We start from the raw sequence: 18957 nt of genomic DNA, 5'->3' as shown, positions 1-18957 counted from the left end.
AAACCTCATCTAAGGGAAAGTATAACATGTAATTGAAAAGAAAATTCCTTCAAACAGTTCACTGGGGTGTTTTTCAAGTCCACAGAAAATTAAAAAGAATAAGTATAAACAATAATATAACCTTTACCTAGAATTTTCCAGTTCCTAAGATTTTACCATATTTGTGTTTTCATTTTAACTTGCTCTTTCTCTTTTCTTCCTCTGGTTTGTGGTTTCTGTACACATGTACCTGTATTTTTGTTTTGTTTTGTTTTTTCCTGAAACATGTAGAAGTTGCAGGCTTTTTTTTTTTTTTTACTTTATGACTTAAGTATCAGAACAGACATTTCCTATGAATAGGAATATTCCCTTTTATAACTACAATACCATTGTGGGACCTAATACAATTATTATTAATTTGGTATCACGTAGTATTTGCACAGTCCACATTTAAACTTTTCTAACTTTCACAGATATTTTCATTTTGCTTCCTGCTTCACAATCCAGTCAAGTTTCACCCACTGTGTTTGGCTGTCACATCTCTGGAAGGAGGCCATAAATGAGTAGTGTGGTATCAGGTGGCTCCCCCAGTAATACTGATGACTTTCTAGGAGAGTATGCCCAGTTACTAATGAGCCCAGCTTTTATTTTGCTGAGAGGGAACACAAAACAAGGCCAAAACTGAATTTGTAAGGCAAAAATGAGAAACTACTTTGTTGAGATCAAGGTTTAGATACTTATTTTTTTAAAAAGGCTGAGAGGAGAGTATATCTTAGATAGCAACCTCAAGTTTTAAGAGGTGCAAACTGCTATCGTGCCTAGGATACCAAATTAAGTAAGTGGTTCAAAGTTATTTGGGCTTGACATTAGTTTTTAAAAAATAAAGAGCAATATTACATTTAACTTAGCAATAAATTAACAATAAGAACAGTGCACTTGCAATTACCTCTTCTGTAGCTGTTCATCAGACAGCTGCAACTCCTCTTTCAAACGCATATACCTGTCTTCTCTCAGTAGCCGAGAGCCATCATAGAGGCTGAGCTCTCGATCATGGATTAACCTGGTGGGATAAGAGGAATTTCAGGAAACAAAACCAAATTTGAATGCTGACGTTATTAGAGGTGGAAGCACCCAGTCAATATTTTAGTTATGTCTATTATTGCTGTCAGTTGGGTCTAATAATTTTGTTACATAGACTTTTCACACTTTCAAGCTGGCTCGAGCTGTCCTACTTGGCAAAGCTTGGGTTTTGTAATGGAGAGCAGCAGTCATGAATAGTAGATGTGGACAGGGATGAGAAGGAGGAGAGAGACAAAAAGAGACAGCTGGGTATGTGTCTCAGGATAACCATGAGGTGTGTTTGTGTATTGGTGAGCAAGGCAGCTGGCACATGCTCTTCTGCATCAAATGTAACTAACTCCCTAAGGGAAAGGGTTATCAAAATATTTCTATATTTGGGATTTCAAAAACCTTCATAATGAAATAACTATACTGCTATTTCATATGTCATCTCTGATGGTGAGCTAACCAACCATACCAAAAATGACACTGTCTTACAGGTGCTATAAAGGTCAAAAAGCACCAACCATTAAGTCTGCTGATGCCCATGTTGGAGATGCTACACTGCCTCCTATCCCATGGGCAGAGGGAAGGGAGACAATCATGCAGAGGTCTGGGCATGGGCAGTGGAGTCAGACAGACCTGGGTTCAGCTTTAGTTCTGCATCTTACTTGCTGAATGATTGGGCAGGGGAGAGCTACTCCAGCTTTAAGTTTTTATCCTTTATAAAATAAGGCAATAAATCATGATAATTTCACACAGTTTCTGTGAAAATTAAAGAACAAATGCAAAACAGATGCTTAATAGAATAGCTTATCATCTTAACTGTATATTAGGATCTTCTGTGAAGTGTTTAAAAATGCCAATGTTCAAACCTAAGACTGGACCAATTACATTAGAATTTGTGGAGGTGCAGCCCAGGCATTAGTATTAAATTTCTACCCTACCAGGTGATTCTGAGGTTGAAAACCTTAGAAGACCTGGCTCAGTATAATGCCCCCAAAAGAGTAAATACTCAATGACAACTGCTGTTACCTACTTGGAAAAACATGCAAGAGACATCCAATAAAAGGTGACTAAGTATTGTTTTATTTAGTGCCTACATTTGATTATTTGGGAAAGAAAAATATTTTAAGTAGGAAATGCTTATGGTAAATCACTGAACACTTGTAACATTATTTTTATTTTTTAAATTTTATTTATTTATTTATTTATTTATTTATTTATTTATGGTACCGGAGATGGAATCCAGGGGCATTATACCTCTGAGCTACACCCCCAGCCCTATTTTTAGTCTTCTGTTTTTGAAACAGGGTCTCACTGAGTTGTGAAGGGCCTCACTAAGTAGCTGAGGCTGTCCGTGAACTGCGATCCTCCAGTCTCCACCTCTCGAATGCTGGGATTACAAGTGTGTGCCACCATGCCCAGCCATGACATTATTTTTAAATACAAATATAATCAGAGTTAAAATAACATTTTTTTTTCTGGTGGTGGTGGTAATGGGGATTGAACCCAGGGGCATTCTAACAGTGAGTTACATCCACAGACCTTTTTATTTTTATTTTTATTTTGAAGCAGGGTCTCACTAAGTTACTAGCACACTGCCCTCTAACCTGTGATCCTCTATCTCAGCCTCCTAAGAACTGAGATTGTAGGTGTGTGTATCACCATGCCTGGCTATATTTGGAATTTTTTATTAGACTCATCTGTTAAGGAAAAAAAAAAACTCTGAATAGCTAGTTGGGAGTTGAGGAAATAACATATACCAATTACTGGAACCTTCACAGTAAGTCAAAGTTAAAAATCAAATGTCTACAAATCATAGAACCAAGATAAAACAAAAAGTATCAGTAATTACTTTGTGTATATATGTATGAGATGTGTGTGGTATTGGGGATTGAAGCTAGGGGCATTCTTCCTCTGAGCCAATCTTGAGCCCTATTTTATTTTGAAACAGGGCCTCTCTAGCTGTGGATGGCCCATTTACTGAGTGGCACAAAGTTACTGAGGCTGGCCACAAACCTGCAGTCCTCCTGTCTCAGATTTCCAAATACTGGGATTACAGGCATGTGTCACCACATCTGGCTCAGTAATTACTCTTCAAAAATGACACAAGATAGAAATGTTTTCCAAAAAAGTTACACACAAAGAGTCTTCTCTCAACATTAAATTCTAGTCTTAGGGATGAGTAGATATTTTCCCATCTAAATTAGTAAAATAATATTAATTACAGGAATGGTTTAAGTTTGCACCTTTTTAAAAGTGGGCTTTTCTAGTCTCTGTAATATAATTAAACATCTATTCCACAATTTTATATTTAAACTACATTTCTCTCTTCAAAAAAAAGTTTCCAACAAATCAAGCAATAATGTAGATCTACACGGAATTTATAACCCGTAAAGTTACAACTCTGGTATAATATAGAAACTTCAGTTGTGTAACTTGTCATATATGTATATAGGACAAGTCATTCAAAATTATTACTGAGAATTATGTCATTTGCAGGAAAATGGGTGGAACTGGAGAACATTGTGCTAAGTGAGATCAGCCAGACTCAAAATCAAGGGCCACATGTTTCCTCTCATTTGTGGAAGCTAAAGAGAAACTGAGAAAGAAAAGAGACCTCACAAAATGAGGAGAGACCAGTGGAGGAGTGGAACACGGTGAAGGAGAAAGCGGAGGAGGGAAAAGGGAGCTTTGGGGGGAAGGAAACAGACCAAGTGATGTTCTGTGCATGTATGCGTGTATCCTTATGAATCTCACTAAGTTGTGTAATTACAACATACCAATAGAAGTTAATTAAAAATTATCGCTGAGATGTTTGCTTTCTTCAGCTCTTACACAGATAATTCTGCTATGGCAACGGCACTTCCCAAAATGTTCATTACCTGGAGTTTTACTGCAATATATTTATAATAAAAAGTAAGCTGTCATTCCAGTTAGATATGGGAGTTTCAGTTTCTCAGGATCTACATAATCCAATACTTTAAAAAAAAAGTTGCAAGTGATCCATGTCTACTGCTTAAGTCAGCATGGTGTGTGTGTGTGTGTGTGTGTGTGTGTGTGTGTGTGTGTGTGTGTTGTGTTGGGGTTTGTCTTCGTGTGACTCATACGAACCTCTGCAGTACAGCCAGTGTGCCGGCATTGACTCGGTGAATGCCATCCAAGAGGACAAGTTTGCCTTCCAGAGCAGCGCTGACAAGGGGCGAGGACCGCCAGGCAGTGTCTCCATTTGGAAGAGTGTATCTCTGCTGTAGCAGATCCCGCGCTGTCATATCCTAAAACCAGTTCCCACCACCCACCAAAGAAAAGGTAGAATTATTCTCTAAGTAGATATAGCCTATTTTGCTTGATAGCAATTTCTCTCTGTATATAATATTTCTTATAAAAACAGGAGAATCATCTTCTGAAATCCACCCAAGAAAAAGATCTTCAGAAAGTTTTAGGTTTCTTCCTGTTAACTCATTCTCATACCATAGTAAGAGTGTGGGATCTTCCTCCCTTCTCCTTTTATTGGGCACTTTCATTCTCTTTTAAAAGAGATATTTAGATAATGACAGTAATTTCTACCTGACTTTAATGGAATTTAACTGAGCTCTGATCCTCCAGGTAGAAAAAGGCATCGATTCCATTTTAAAACAAGACACCCCGCAAACTCAGTACTCTGAAATGCTTATCAAGGCTGCATTTTCTCACAGTTGATGAGTTCTCCTGAAAAGCCACGTTGGGGCCCATCACAGTGACGCATTATATTTAAAGAGGCTTGATAATGGAGGAAACCAGGGGGACAGTCACCAGATGAGGTACAGGAATTGAGAAACAATAGTGTGGCACTTACAAGTAACTTTTTAAAGCACACACACAATGTGCTAGCAACTAAAATAGTGTAACAGACTTATGCAAACTATTAATAGTTGTGGTATATAAAAAATCTATGTAAGGCAAAAATCCGGTGCCATATAATACAAACAATTTTTGTGGTGTGTGCTAATACTTAACATGATTTTTTTTTGTTACCAGCTTTAGATGCATTTTGTGCCACTTATATCAAATGAAGGTTGAACTTTTTACAGTTATTTTTATCCCAAAATTTGAAGTCTTCTGTAAATTTTTGATAGCCACTCCAAGTTTTAAGCAGCTAGAATGCCAATGTATTCACCTATCTTTACAATAACAACACATCTGTATTGAAAACTAAGATAAAAATGTCTTATTTCAGTGTTCTATAAAAAGGTACTGTTTTAGAAAATAGGAATAGGCTTGTATTGCATTGTAAAGACATTTAGGAAAACTAAAATTCAAATTTGGTGAGTTCTCACAGCCATAAAGGGCTGGCTTTGACACATTATCCAAACTTGGCCTCTTTCAATAATTTTATTTACTTTTTTTTTGTACTAGAGGTTGAACTAAGGGGCATTCAACCTCTAAGCTACTTCTCCATCCCTATTTTATTTTCTGTTTGAAACAAGGTTTCACTAGGTTGCTGAGTCTCATAAGATTGGTGAGGCTGGTCTTGAACCTGTGATCCTACTGTCTCAGCCTCCCAAGTACTGAGATGCAAACTATATGAGCAGTATCACTCTGTGCTGTCAATGACAGTTACAATAGCCAGGACTAAACTCTTGCCCAACAGCAGTGTTTAGTGGGATGCTGCACAGTGGGGAGGAGCTTATACCCAGGAATGAATCACTGTGCAGGAAAAATTAGACAAACATAGAAGAAGTTCTTGTGGGTCATTTCCATAATCAAAATATTAAAAATTCAAGTGTGCTTCCATACACACACACACACACACACACACACACACACACACACACACACTCTTTTTAAAGTTAACATTAAAATGAAGCAAACCCGGTATGGTAGTGTACTTGTAATCCCAGTACTTGGGAGGCTGATACAGGAGGATCACAGGTTCACAGGCTCTGCAACTTAGTGAGACTGTTTCAAAATAAAGAATAAAATACAGCTGGGGTGTACCTCAGAGGTAGAATGTCCCTGGGTTCAACCCAGAGTACACACACACACACACACACACACACACACACACACACACACACACACACTCTTAAAACTCTCAATACTAATTATTCCAGAAAAATAATCACTATAGAGTTATGCCACATATTGTCCTAGAATTAAGCCAAAAACATGCTTTAGACAGTGATTCAAAATCAAAGATACGTATAAGAAACAAATGGAAATTTTGGGAAGTTACAATGCAGAGGCCCCACCAACTTGAAAATTTTAACTGAATAGGTTCAACTTACCTATCTTTTATTAACATTGTGTAGGTAATTCTAATATGCTTTATAGGCAGGACATACTGTTTGATAAGATATTAAATTAATGTGAATCTCTGTCTCATTTATTTACAGCCTTCCCTTATTCTAACAGGACTATGAGATTGCACGAGGTTATACAAAATGCACAATAAAATAGCATAACTGGAAAGTAAAGAGAAAATGAAAAGAAAAACAATGGGAAAATATGTCTTCTTTCCATTAAACATTCCAATTAGAATTCAGAATTCAGAGAGAATGTCATCTGTTTTCAGTTTAGAGCTAGAATTTTCAAAATTAACATCTATCAATATACTGAAAGACCAAAATTTCAGCCTTTCCTTAAAGAGACAGTTGGCTCCATCTCAGTGTCCTCAACATGGTGCATGGGAAGCTCACTAAGTGCTGTGTGCATGTGTGTCCCTATCACTCTGAACTACATTATAATGTGAGACTACAATGCACCAAGTAAAGCATATTAAATTTATTTTCAAAGAGATAGTTGGCTCCATTTTCCTCAGTATTAGGTAAAAAATAAGAAGCTATTTTCAGAGAGAAGGGTATCTCACTAATCCAACATTTGCAAAGAAATAGGTATCCTCATCCAATTCATCTTAGGAGTCTTTTGCTTGGGCCCAGAAAGAGGACATGAGGGGTGCCATGACTCTGACATAGAGTTTCAGAGTTCTAAGGAGCTGAGGCTAGCAACTGGTAACATTTAAAAAAAATTAAATAGAATTCTCTATTCTCATACCAATGTAATCACAATTCTGTGCATGATATGAAAAATTCTATTTCATTTGGTCATGATCCAAAAGAACTTTAATTAATACCTTGATAACTCACACAATATTTACAGTACCTTAGGTCATTCAACTAACTAAACATTTATTAAGAGTAATAATGAGACAACTGGTATATCGGACTCTTCCAACCTAGCAGTTGGAGACTAATTTATATTTACTGAAGTGATACACAATAATTACTTGTTGCTACACAATCAACAGATCAATATACTCGATGCTGTTAATACCAACCACAGGCAAAGACCAGAAATAGACCCCTTTCTTTCCATTTTTAGAGCAGTGAAAAATGAGTGAAGAATATTTGATGTTTCTTAAGAGATTAGCTAAATTCAGTTATTTCACTTTCTTTCTGCATACCCTCATTTCTTCACGTGTGTGTGTGTGTGTGTGTGTGTGTGTGTGTGTGTGCGTGTGTGTGTTGCTGGGGATGAAACCCAGGGGCATTCTAACTCTAAGCTACATCCCCTGTCTGATTTTTTATTCTTTATTTTGAAACAGGGTCCCACTAAATTGCGGAGGGCCTCTCTAAATAGTTGAGGTCTGGCCACAAATCAGGATCCTCCTGTCTCAGCCTCCCAAGTACTGGAATTACAAGCATGCACCACCACGCCAGGCTTCATTTCTTCACTTCTAATGTATCTTTGCATTAAAATAAAACACCCCAGAGAGTAAAAAAAAAAATTTCCCTTTACTATAAACTGTTGGTTTTAATAACATAACATCATACACTGAAAGACCAAGTTTCAGCTAGTCCTTAACGAGACAGTTGGCTCTATTTTTCTCAATATTAGAGAAAATCAGATGTTATTTTTAGTTCTGTGAGAATGCAAGGACACAAAACTAAACCTCAGAGCAACTGGACCTAAGGAAATATATTTAACATAAAATTTTAGCATAATCTAAAAGGGTCCATGATGTGAATTAATTTCAGGTAACATGCTCATCTTTAAAACAAAGTAAAAAAAAAAATGTTTGTTTATAGAGTATTTAGGTTCTAGTGTCCTAAATTAATGCTAATATTTAATTTAATATATGCTGTATCATAGAGCTGTTGAAAAATATAATTTCCTCATTCTTCCTGCCTACTCGCACATCTCTTTTAGCAAATTTAAAGGCCAACTTTTCTTTTAAGTGTGGTCTTTTTATGTACATTTTGAAAGCACACTGACAAAACTCAAGAAGGATGAATGTCCCTATTTTTGCATATATTTCTCCTATCCCTGAAACCTTTGAACTTAGGAGAATAAAAATAGCATTAATGATATCATAGAGCCTGAACCATTTCCTCTTTCTGCATTTCCTTAAAATGTTAAAACAACAGGACATGAAATCTAATTCCTTTAAAAGCTACCATTGTCTAACCTTCAACAGCTCACCTTTATTCAGATCCCTGGAAAACAGCTATGTATCCCCCAAGATTCTGTCAAATAGAAGTATATTCTTTGCTTTGGTAACACAGAAACCCTACTGAAAATTAAAATGTCCTAATAAAATGAGAAGCATGGCTGTGTGAAATGTATTAGAAGACACAGTTTTGAACTTTAAAGCAATTATATGCTTTAAATTATTTTAGAACTTTTGAATTGGTCTAAGCTGGTTTTTCTAGGATTCTCTTGATAAATCCAGATATAAGTCGTTGACTAAATAAAATAACTGTATAAAGTGGTTATATATAAAATGGCTAGAATTAAAATTAGTTTTAAGTTAAAATGCCATTTAGAAAGCAAACTGTTATATTTTGGGCATTTAAAATAACTTTAGGGTATATTCATTCGAGTCACCCCTCCATGCCAGTCTGGTATGGAGCTGTACCTAACCTCTGTATTTCTATCTTTCTAATAAACTTCTTTAAATCTTCAAAAAATAAATAAATAAAACAATTTTAGTTGTACATGATGGTGTACAACTAAAATCCCAGTAGTTGGAAGGTTGAGACAAGAGGATCACAGGTAGGAGGCCAGACTCAGCAATTTAGCGAGACTCTTAGGAACTTAGCAAGACCTTCTTTCTTTTTTTAATTTATTTTTATTGGTGCATTGTAATCATATATCACATTGGAATACAAGACTTGAGAGGATATACAAGCACACATCATCCAATTAGCCCTCATTCACTCCCCATCCCATTCCCTCCCCCTCCCTCAATCCCATGCTAGTTTGGTGATTAACTTTGATACATTTGTTAATGTACCTCCTGCTTTTTAAAGAGGCTCCATTCTCCCTTATTCCATACCCTCTGATTGGTCACCTTAATTGCTTCACTATAGGGCCCTTTTTATGACTCGACCTCTTCCTGTTGCCCCTTTCCTCCTAGTTATTGCTGATTAGGGGAAGCATCTGGTTTTTATTTTCTGCGATATTTCTCCGTGCATGCCACGTTGCAAGTACCGATCCCATTCTTGACGGCCCCAGTAGTGGCCTGGCTACCCGGTGGACTGATCCAAACCTCGTTGGCTCAAGCAGCGGCCTTGCCTCATGGGAGGCCCTGATTCTGGCCTCACTGGCCCCCACACCGGCCTAACCCCTTGGCTGGCTCCAATCCCGGCCTAGGTGGCCCCAGCACCAGCCTTGCCTCACAGCAGGCTCTGATCCCAGCCTCGGAGGCTCCGGCACCAGCCTTGCCTCACGGCAGGCTCCGATGCCAGCCGCTGGCCCTGGCACCGTCCTAACCCCTTGACAGGCTCCAATCTCAGCCTTGGAGGCCTCAATATTGGCCTTGTCTCACAGAAGGCTCCGATGCTGGCCGCTGGCCCCGGCACCGACCTAACCCCTCAGCAGGCTCCGATCCCAGCCTCGGAGGCCCCAGCACTGGCCAGCAAGACCTTATTTCAAAACAAAAAAATTAAAAGGACTGAGGCTGTAGCTCAGTGGTAGAATGCCCTGAGTTCAATCCCTAGTACCCTCCCAAAAGAAAGAAATTATAACAATTTGTGTTTAAATACAAATATTGAAATAAAAATAAAATTTTACAATATATTTTATGATTTTCTGATAGGAAACTAAAATAATTATGAAAGTAATAGGATACCAAATTTTATATAAACCTGAACTCAACCAGGCTTAAAACAATTACATTTTCACAAGATAATAAATTGAAAAAATTTCAGAAAGTATTTAAGTTGGCTTAAAAATATTTAACGTAATATATTATAAAATTAAACATAAGTGAATAAAGAAAACTAAGCAAGAGAAGATGAAACCAAGAAAAGATGATATACTTCTATGCATACTGTAAAGACAATTAAAATTTGAATATAATCTAAAACCCAACATAAAAATTGACATGAAAAGGGTACATAAGTAATAATAACCACAACACTAGAACCAAATCAGAAGCAATGCTACGACTCTTGTAAATGAGACTGAGAAAATGTGCCCCATGGATCAGGTCATCATAAAAAGAACAGTATGTTAAGGAATTAAAAATAGAAGTAACAATACTTATAGCAGCTAATGCCTTTGAAAAACTTGCTAGGTGCCAAGTACTTTAAGTACACTAACTCACACACATTTACATTTTAACAGATAAGAAGACTAAGGTATGATGAGGAAGAAGGACCCTGGGTTCCATTCCTAGTACCAAATTAAAAAAATATGAAGAGCAGACATTTAATATCTTTCAATGATGTAAATAAAAATTATTAATGATTTTGTTTCACAAAACAAACTAGCCAAAATTTTGTAGCCTTTCTGGTTCTACCAAAAGAATAATATCCTATTAGTAGTATAAACTTCGAAAAAAAATCTGGGATTTAAGCAAATAAAAAATAAACTAAAAGTAACTGATGTGAGCTATCAAATTTGCAATAAGGGATTAATTATGTCCATGCCTATTAGTAGCAGAATACTGCATAAATATTGTATAAACACAGAATGTTAATAACTCTGGGGTCTTAGAATAGAAACAAAGCCATTATTTACAGAGCCTAAGCATGCTCAGTGAGCAGAACACAGGGCGCGCCGCCAACATTCCTCAGTGTCATTTATGTTTGATCTCAAAAAGACCTCTTGTTTTACATATATTGTAAAATTATTTGCAAATTCTCCCATACTCCCCCCTCAGGTTCTTCTTTTAAAGAACTATTTTTAGCCCATCACACATAAAAACAAATGCTCCCTTTTATGTATATGATGAGATGTTGACGTTACAAGCCTACCGTGACTGTTTTGTTCCTCTGCTGTCCATGGGAAGTTGATTTTAAATCATTTACAGCTCTATTCATGGTAACCACTAGGATCTATTTCAAGATGATCTGCTCTAGTTAAAGATTTATTTTATAAACATAGAATAAAATTCTCTGGTTGAAGCTAACCAGTAATCAAATCCACCTATCTTACTAAAACTTGACTCAGCTGAAGTATAACTTAATAAAGCCTCAAAACAAAATAGAAAGCCAAGGTGGGGGAGGGGAGAATGAATTGTGTTAAAAGAAGATAATGAACCAAATATCCTCCTACTATCCTTCCTATACTATAAAGGCTAGAAAAGTAGACACATCATTTCTTAATGCCTTTACAAGTGTTCTATATGTGACCCAGGTCCTACCAAGCATTCTCATATCCAGCAGACAAGGAAGAAGGCAGAAGTGTTGAGAGACGGGCGAGGACTGGGTGAGGAGAGCTGGCCTCCCAAAGCAACTATGGCTGAAATTCTCCTGACTCTGTCACTCATGACTCTATTCCCTACTCTTCCAGGAACTGGACACTTAGCTAAAACCCTGTAATAAATCTTAGTTTTAGGTGGCCGATATTTTTAAAACTAAGAGTTTCAAAAGGGAAGAGCAACATTGGAGATGCTATGGAGGAAATGCCAGTGCAGGCAGACTAAAGAACATTTTATTCAACCATTACTACCAACATCGTTGCATTTTATCACAAATGTTTGACTGGTTAGAACAAGTGGAACATTAGCAATCAATTCTAGTTTAAATATCTGCAATAATACTTGCCTTATAAAAAGTTGGTTTGTAAAAGCAAATGACAATTAAGATATAAAGTACTATTTGGTATTCAGTAAGGACATCTGACTGACAAGATATGTCATTTAGCCACACTTAAATCCCCGCTCGTCGGCCAATATGAACAGCAGCACATTTAAAAAGCTGGGGACAGAATGAGGAAAGATGGTTTTCAATTCCAATTCTGTGACTTCTTTTTTTATGGGTGAAATTAATAAAATGCCTTTAGAATTAAATGAGGTAATTCTTGGCACCTGATGGGTATTTTTTAAATGACAGTTAAATATGAAATAGCTGCAAAACTAAAACATACATATGTTAAAATTTAAATAAAATCATAAGCCGGGCATGGTGGCACACACTTGTGATCCCAGTATTTGGGAGGTGGAGACAGGAGGATCACGGTTCGTGGCCAGCCTCAGCTACTTAGGGAGGTCTTTCACAACTTAGTGAGACAAGATAGGAAAGTTTACTGCACACCTAAGCTATGGTATATCCCCTAGGGCACGGCGTTCAAAACAACATGAAATAAAATCAGGCACTAGGGAAAATGATGCAATCGGAAAATGGATGGGCATGAGATGGCTGAGGCTGCTCACCGCACACTGTTTAATCACAAATTTTTCTAAGTAGAAGGCATGCCCTCTAAAATGATAATGAGAAGTAAAGACATAAGTGCATAACATAGTCATCTGTTACTGTCATCAAACATTTACACCATATAAAATTGTACATATTATTCTTTTATAAGACTGTGTATGGTTTGGATTTGGAAAATCCCCCAGAAGACTCAAGTGTTGAAAGCATGTCCCTAGTGCAACAATATTCAGAGGCACTCTGAATAATTAATTGTCATAATTAAACCAGGGCTCTAATCTCATCAGTGGGTAAATCCACGGCAGGATTCATAAGCTGAATGGATTTACCAGGTGGTATCTTAGGCAAGGGGACTGTGGAAGAGAGGTTACTAGGTTGCGGCCTTGGGAACCATTTCTGTCCCTTGCTGCTTCCTGTCTTCCTAGATGCTTCCTATCTACCTAGCTGCTTCCTGTTGTGCTCTCTGCTTCCAGCCACCACGATGTGAGAGCGGGTCTTCCCCAACATGTGCCCTGCTGCCACATTTCTGCCTTGGAGTCAGCCTCCTATGCACTGTGCTTTTGAAACCATGAGTCCAAATAAATCTTTCCTCCTCTATGCTGTTCATGTCAGGTATTTTGGTCACAGCAACTGAAAAGTAGACCTATTAAAACTGACTGGAAAGCCGGGCATGGAGACGTACACTTGTAATCCCCGCGCTTGGGAGGCTGAAACAGGAGGATCGCACGGGTTCGAAGCTAGCCTCAGCTACTTAGTGAGGCTTTCAGCAACTTAGTGAGACCCTGTTTCCAAATAAAATATAAAAAAGGTCTGGGAGTATAGCCAGGAGGTAGAAAGCCTCTGGGTTCCACCCTCAGTACCACCAAAAAAAAATAAAAAATAAAAAAATAAATAAAAAAAAATAAAACTGACTGGAAGCGTAAAAGGTTTTTTTATATCAGCATCACTCCAAACACTTGAGTAATGTTTTGTACTATGGTATTACGAAGGCTATGCTGTCAACAGGCAATAGAAAATTTTCAGCTTCATTGTAATCTTATGGAACCATTGTCATAATATGTAGTCCTTTATTGACAAAAACATCATTAAGTAGGACATAACTGTATAATGATAAATATTTGTCTTAGAACTTAAATAAAAGGTAATATTAAAGCATGTGTGAAAAATAGAGTTGATGAAGGAGGTCAGATTTGAGTTAGCTAAGATTTAGAAATTATTTAAAAACCTCATTTATTCATTCATTCAAAATATATAGGTACTGAGGCCGGGCGTGGTGGCACACACTTGTAATCCCCGCGCTTGGGAGGCGGAGACAGGAGGATCGTGCAGGTTCAGAGCCAGCCTCGCTGGTTTAAGAGACCCTGCTTCCAAATGAAAATATAAAATAGGTCTGGGAGTGTAACCCGGAGATAAAAGGGTTTCCAGGAACCCCAGTACCCCCCAAAAAACAAACAACAAAATATATAGGTACTGAGTTTAATGCCTACGAGCAAGTCACTGTTCCAGGTGCTAAGGATGCACAAGTCAAAAAGATAAACATGAACCTTGCATTCCACTGGAAAGAAAATAAAAATAGATAAAAGAAAGGAGACAGAGAAGAAAAAGGAAGGGAGGGAGGAAACACAAGTAAGAAAATATCCCATAGTGGTCAGTGCTACAGGAAAACATCAAGTAATGTGATAGCAAAGGACTTTGCGGATTACGGATGCCTTCTCTAAGGATACTGAAATTGAGGTTTGAATGTCAAGAGGCCAAGTGAAGATCAGGAGAAGGGTATCCAAGCCAAGGCAAAAGCCTGTGAAAATACCTTGAAGCACAGAGGAACTAGACAGATTTAGGGCCTAATAGTGACCAGTGAGGCTGGAGTAGCATTAGCAGAGGGTCGTGCACGGAAGAAGAAAGCTGGAGAGACCATTGTGGGTCAGGTCACATGGAGCAATGGTTTTCAGCTCCGGCTGCCCACTGGATTTTAGAAATATTTAAGTCCAGTTTTCACCTCATCTTTAGACTCACTGATGAGAGGGCCTAGACAGCGAAGTTTTTCAAAGATCCTTGAGTAGTTCTAACAAGTAACCTCATTGCTACAAGGCTCATAAGCTCAAGTATAGACTTTTAATTTTATTCTAAGTACAACAGAAAGCCATTTCCAGGTGCTGAGCAGGAAAATGACATTATCTCATTTATGTTCTTATTTATATTCTTAAAAAGTAATGATCACTATTCCCCAGTGAATGGATTATAAAATGAAACATATTCTAATTAGGTATCTCTAAGTGTCCAAGGGACATAAATAATGTGTTCTTTAAAACTATAAATTACAATTCCATAAGCCAAATGCATTTTGAACCAGAGCCTCAATAATGGGCCTACGGGTGATGTGTTGTAGTTATAGGAGACATCTGTGGTTACACTAAATTCTACAAATGCTGATAGATGACTGGTAACTGGCTGGGAGAGGGGGCTGTGCGTGTGTGAAGGGGATGAGGTGAAGGTCAAGGCTTCATACTTTACAACTCTTGATTGGCTTAATGCATCCCTTTTGTCACCTTCATCACAAAACTAAAGGTGGTCTCTCTGAGTTGTTCCTTTGTGGGAGACACAGTGCTGCAGGAAGCCTAACACCTGTTCACTAGGTGGGAAACTGGAAAGTGATAATGGACTCAGAGAATCGTTAAGAGAGGAGGATCACAGTCAAAGATAGCCTCAGCTACTACTTAGTGAGAGCCTTTGTAACCCAGTGAGACCCTGGGTGTAGCTCAGAGGTAGAATGCCCCTGGGTTCCATCCACAGTACCACAAAAAAAAAAAAAAAGAAAGAAAGAAAGAAAAGAAAAGAGAAGAGAAATGGTCTTCTGCTTAAGGAAACAATTGCACTACATGCATGCGCGCGCGCGCGCGCGTGCGAGCGCGCACACACACACACACACACAGATTATAAGCTGATTGAGTTTGTAAGGCAACCTTTCCTACCTGCCCACTTCCCACCTGTGAGACAGCATAATGAGCATCAGTCCTCCCCAGTGCAGAGGTTACTGCCTACAGCTATCTAAACCTGGGAGAGGTGAAGGGAACCATAGCAAATAAGCAGGAAGCATCACAGGGCCTGGCCTATCTAAGGCTCTTCCTCCAGCTGTTATCTTTTAACAGAAGTCAATAGAGTATAAAACCAGGGTTTTAGCAGCCTCAAACCCCAAGGATACTTCAATTTCTACTTCCTAGATACATGAGCTGAGTTCTACTAAACACTGCCCTTTCCCTTCCGCGTTCATTAGGCTTCCTGCCAGAAGCTTAAAAAGACCTATTTCTACTATAAGACTGGCTTGAAAATCATCAATAACGTTTTATTTGAAAAGTGGTGTGGATCCTGAATGACACTTTTTTTTTTTTTTTTTTACGAGAGGAATAAAAGAACAGAGCATTTAGAAATCAATAATGGCAACTAGGGGATATAACTAGAAGCATGCATTTGGAATACGTGCACAAAATACACGGCACTTACAAAAACATATGACTTTTAAAATAAAAGTTATACCTTTCATTATGTCTTTTTCAGTATATCCCTGTAGTGATGAATCCTTATGTACAACTTAATGACTAATCTTTGTAAAACTCCTCATTCTTAGAGCAATCTTCAACAACTATAAAATTTTGAGGACCCTTAAAATATCTCCCTAAGACCTCTATCAAAATTATTATAAAGTAGCCAGGCATGGAGGTACACTCCTGTGATCCAAGCACTTGGGAGATGGAAACAAGAGAATCGCAGGTTTGAGGCCAGCCTCAGCAAGTGGTGAGAGACTCTCTTCAACCTAGAGAGACACTGTTTCAAAAGTAAAAATAAAATAGGGGCTGGGGGTATTGTTTGGAGGTAGAATGCCCATAGGTTCAACCACCAGTACCCCCCCACACAATTATTATAGTATGTTTAAAATAAAAGTGCTAGCTAATTGTTAATAATCAGGTATAATAATTTACTGTTATCAACAGTACTATAACTTTATTAAACAGTGTACCTATACTTGGAGTTATTCCACAGAAAATCCAAAATTTGAAATTCCTTTCCTCTTCAAGACTATGGGTCATCAAGAACAGTAAAAGAAATACCTTTCAGGCTAGAGTTCCTTATTTAGTAGAATTCTTTGGTCACAAAAGTTTTCTTCCTTGGGCTTGTAAATGTGGCTTTATTTGTAATGTTTATTTTTATACACATGCCCAAAGGCTTCCTAGTATGTTTTTATAAAACTAATAAATATTTCATGGTAACTAAATTTGCTAAGATAACACAAAGATGTTGTCAATTACTTTAAAAAGAAAAGTACACTGTTTCAATTAAATAAGAAATCAAGTACACACTTTAAAAGCAATTCAGGCTACCATGGACTCAGGCACAAGGCCCATTCCAGTGGGCCCTGGCTAGTCCCCATTGACTCAGGACCAGGTCCATTCCCATGGACCCAGATAATAGAGCTGCCCCAGTGACAGGCTAGATCCTACAAATTCAGGCACAAGGACTGTCATGGCTAGCATGGACTTGGGATCCAGGCCCCCCACTTGATGATTATGGCACCAGAGCTGCTTGCTAAGTAGTGCAATAACAGGCCCACCCACGGTCCCAATGGATGTCCCACCCATGATCTCTGTCTGAAGTGACTGTCGAAGGTCTTTCCCTACTAAAGTCTGTCTATAAAGACTAAAGAGATATCTACTTCTTTGTGTACAGAAACTAACACAAGGCCACAAAAAACTCAATCAGAAATAAAATGAGGAAGTACTAACTGACTCTAAAGAAACGGAGATACATGAAATACTTGACAATTAGAAAGTATAATTTTAAAGAAGTACAGTGAGCTACTACGAGAAAACAGACCATCAAGTGACATTAGGAAAACAATGCATCACCATAATGATAAAAACCACACAAAGCCAGGTGTGATGGCGCACACTTGTAATCCCAGCATTGGGGAGGCTGAGACAGAAGGATCCAGGTTCACGGACAGCCTCAGCTACTTAGTGAGGCCCTTTGCAACTCAGTGAGACCCTGTTTCAAAATAAAGAATAAAAAATATGGCTGGGGGGGTAGCTTGGAGATAGAATGCCCCTAGTTCCATCCCCAGTACTGCAAAAAACAACAACAACAAAACACACACACACACACACACACACACACACACACACACACGAAGGAACCAACCAAGCTGCACAAATTCACAATTGCCAAACTATGGGATCAGCCAAGATGTACATCAACAAATGAATGAACTACAAAACTATGGGATATGTACACAATGCAACTTTACTCAGCCATAACGAAGAACAAAATGACATCATTTGTGGGGAAACGGATGGAACTGAAGAAGATTATGCTAAGTGAAATTACTCAGTAATAAAAAGTAAAAAAAGAATGCTTTCCATAATATGCAAAAGGAAGAATGATTCAACTTGAGACGAGAAGAAGAAGGAGAAACCATAGATGAGCAAATAAAGTGACCTGAGGGGGATCAGAGGCAGGAAGAGGAAAATTCCCTAATGTACATGATGTACACTCACAAACATGTCAAAGTCAATCACTAAGTCAGCCATAAGAAGAAGGGTTGGAAGAGGGAATGGGGTGGGAATGGGGAAGGGCTAAACGAGTGATGTGTGCAAGTAAGCCTCTACCACCTTGTACCCCATTAAGATGTATGACAGCAATGCATCAATAAAAAAAGAACCAATCAGAAACTGTGGAGCTAAAGAATATGATGACTAAACTGGAAAATTCAAGAGTGTCAACAATAGACTTGATCAAATAGAAAAACAATATGCTTAAAAGTCATTTGAAATTACAATCAGATCAACAACAACAGAAATAAAAAATAATGAAGAAAACCAATGGGGCTTATGGGACACCACCAAGTGAACAGATATATCATTATAAGAGAAACAAAAGGAACAGAAAAAGGAAAGTGAGCAGAAACTTTATTTAAAAAGATAATAATATCTTGTTCCCTACCAAAAAAAAAAGATAATAATAGAAAACTCCCAAAATTTGGAGAAATAAGGATCTAAGATCTATGAGGTCCAAAGAACCCTAAAGAGATCATATATTAAAAAATTGCACCCAAGACAGTATAATCAAATTCTCAAAAATCAAAAACAAAGAGATTTTGAAAGCAACAAGAGGAAAGCAATTCATTGCATATACAAGGGAACCAACTAAAATGATCAACTGATTTCTCAGCAGAAACTATGCATACCAGAAGAGAACAGAATACTAAAAGAAAATAACTGCCACCCAA

General features: G+C 37.8%; 1 protein-coding gene across 1 annotated transcript in view; it reads right to left on the bottom strand.

Annotated features, from left to right (window-relative positions):
- VWA8 (von Willebrand factor A domain containing 8) overlaps positions 1 to 18957 on the bottom strand; it is a gene marked incomplete at both ends in the record, with an annotated part of 383297 nt that overhangs the window by 262952 nt on the left and 101388 nt on the right. Inside the window, 2 exons of the mRNA XM_080688771.1 lie at positions 926 to 1039; positions 4156 to 4316. Coding sequence (XP_080544897.1) covers positions 926 to 1039; positions 4156 to 4316 — 275 coding nt within the window. The remainder of the gene's footprint in view (positions 1 to 925; positions 1040 to 4155; positions 4317 to 18957) is intronic.

The sequence above is a fragment of the Muscardinus avellanarius genome (assembly GCF_963383645.1).
Source record: "Muscardinus avellanarius genome assembly, chromosome: 2".
Lineage (NCBI taxonomy): Eukaryota > Metazoa > Chordata > Mammalia > Rodentia > Gliridae > Muscardinus > Muscardinus avellanarius.
Note: the sequence above shows the minus strand (reverse complement) of the source record. Positions and strands in the feature narration are given on the sequence as shown.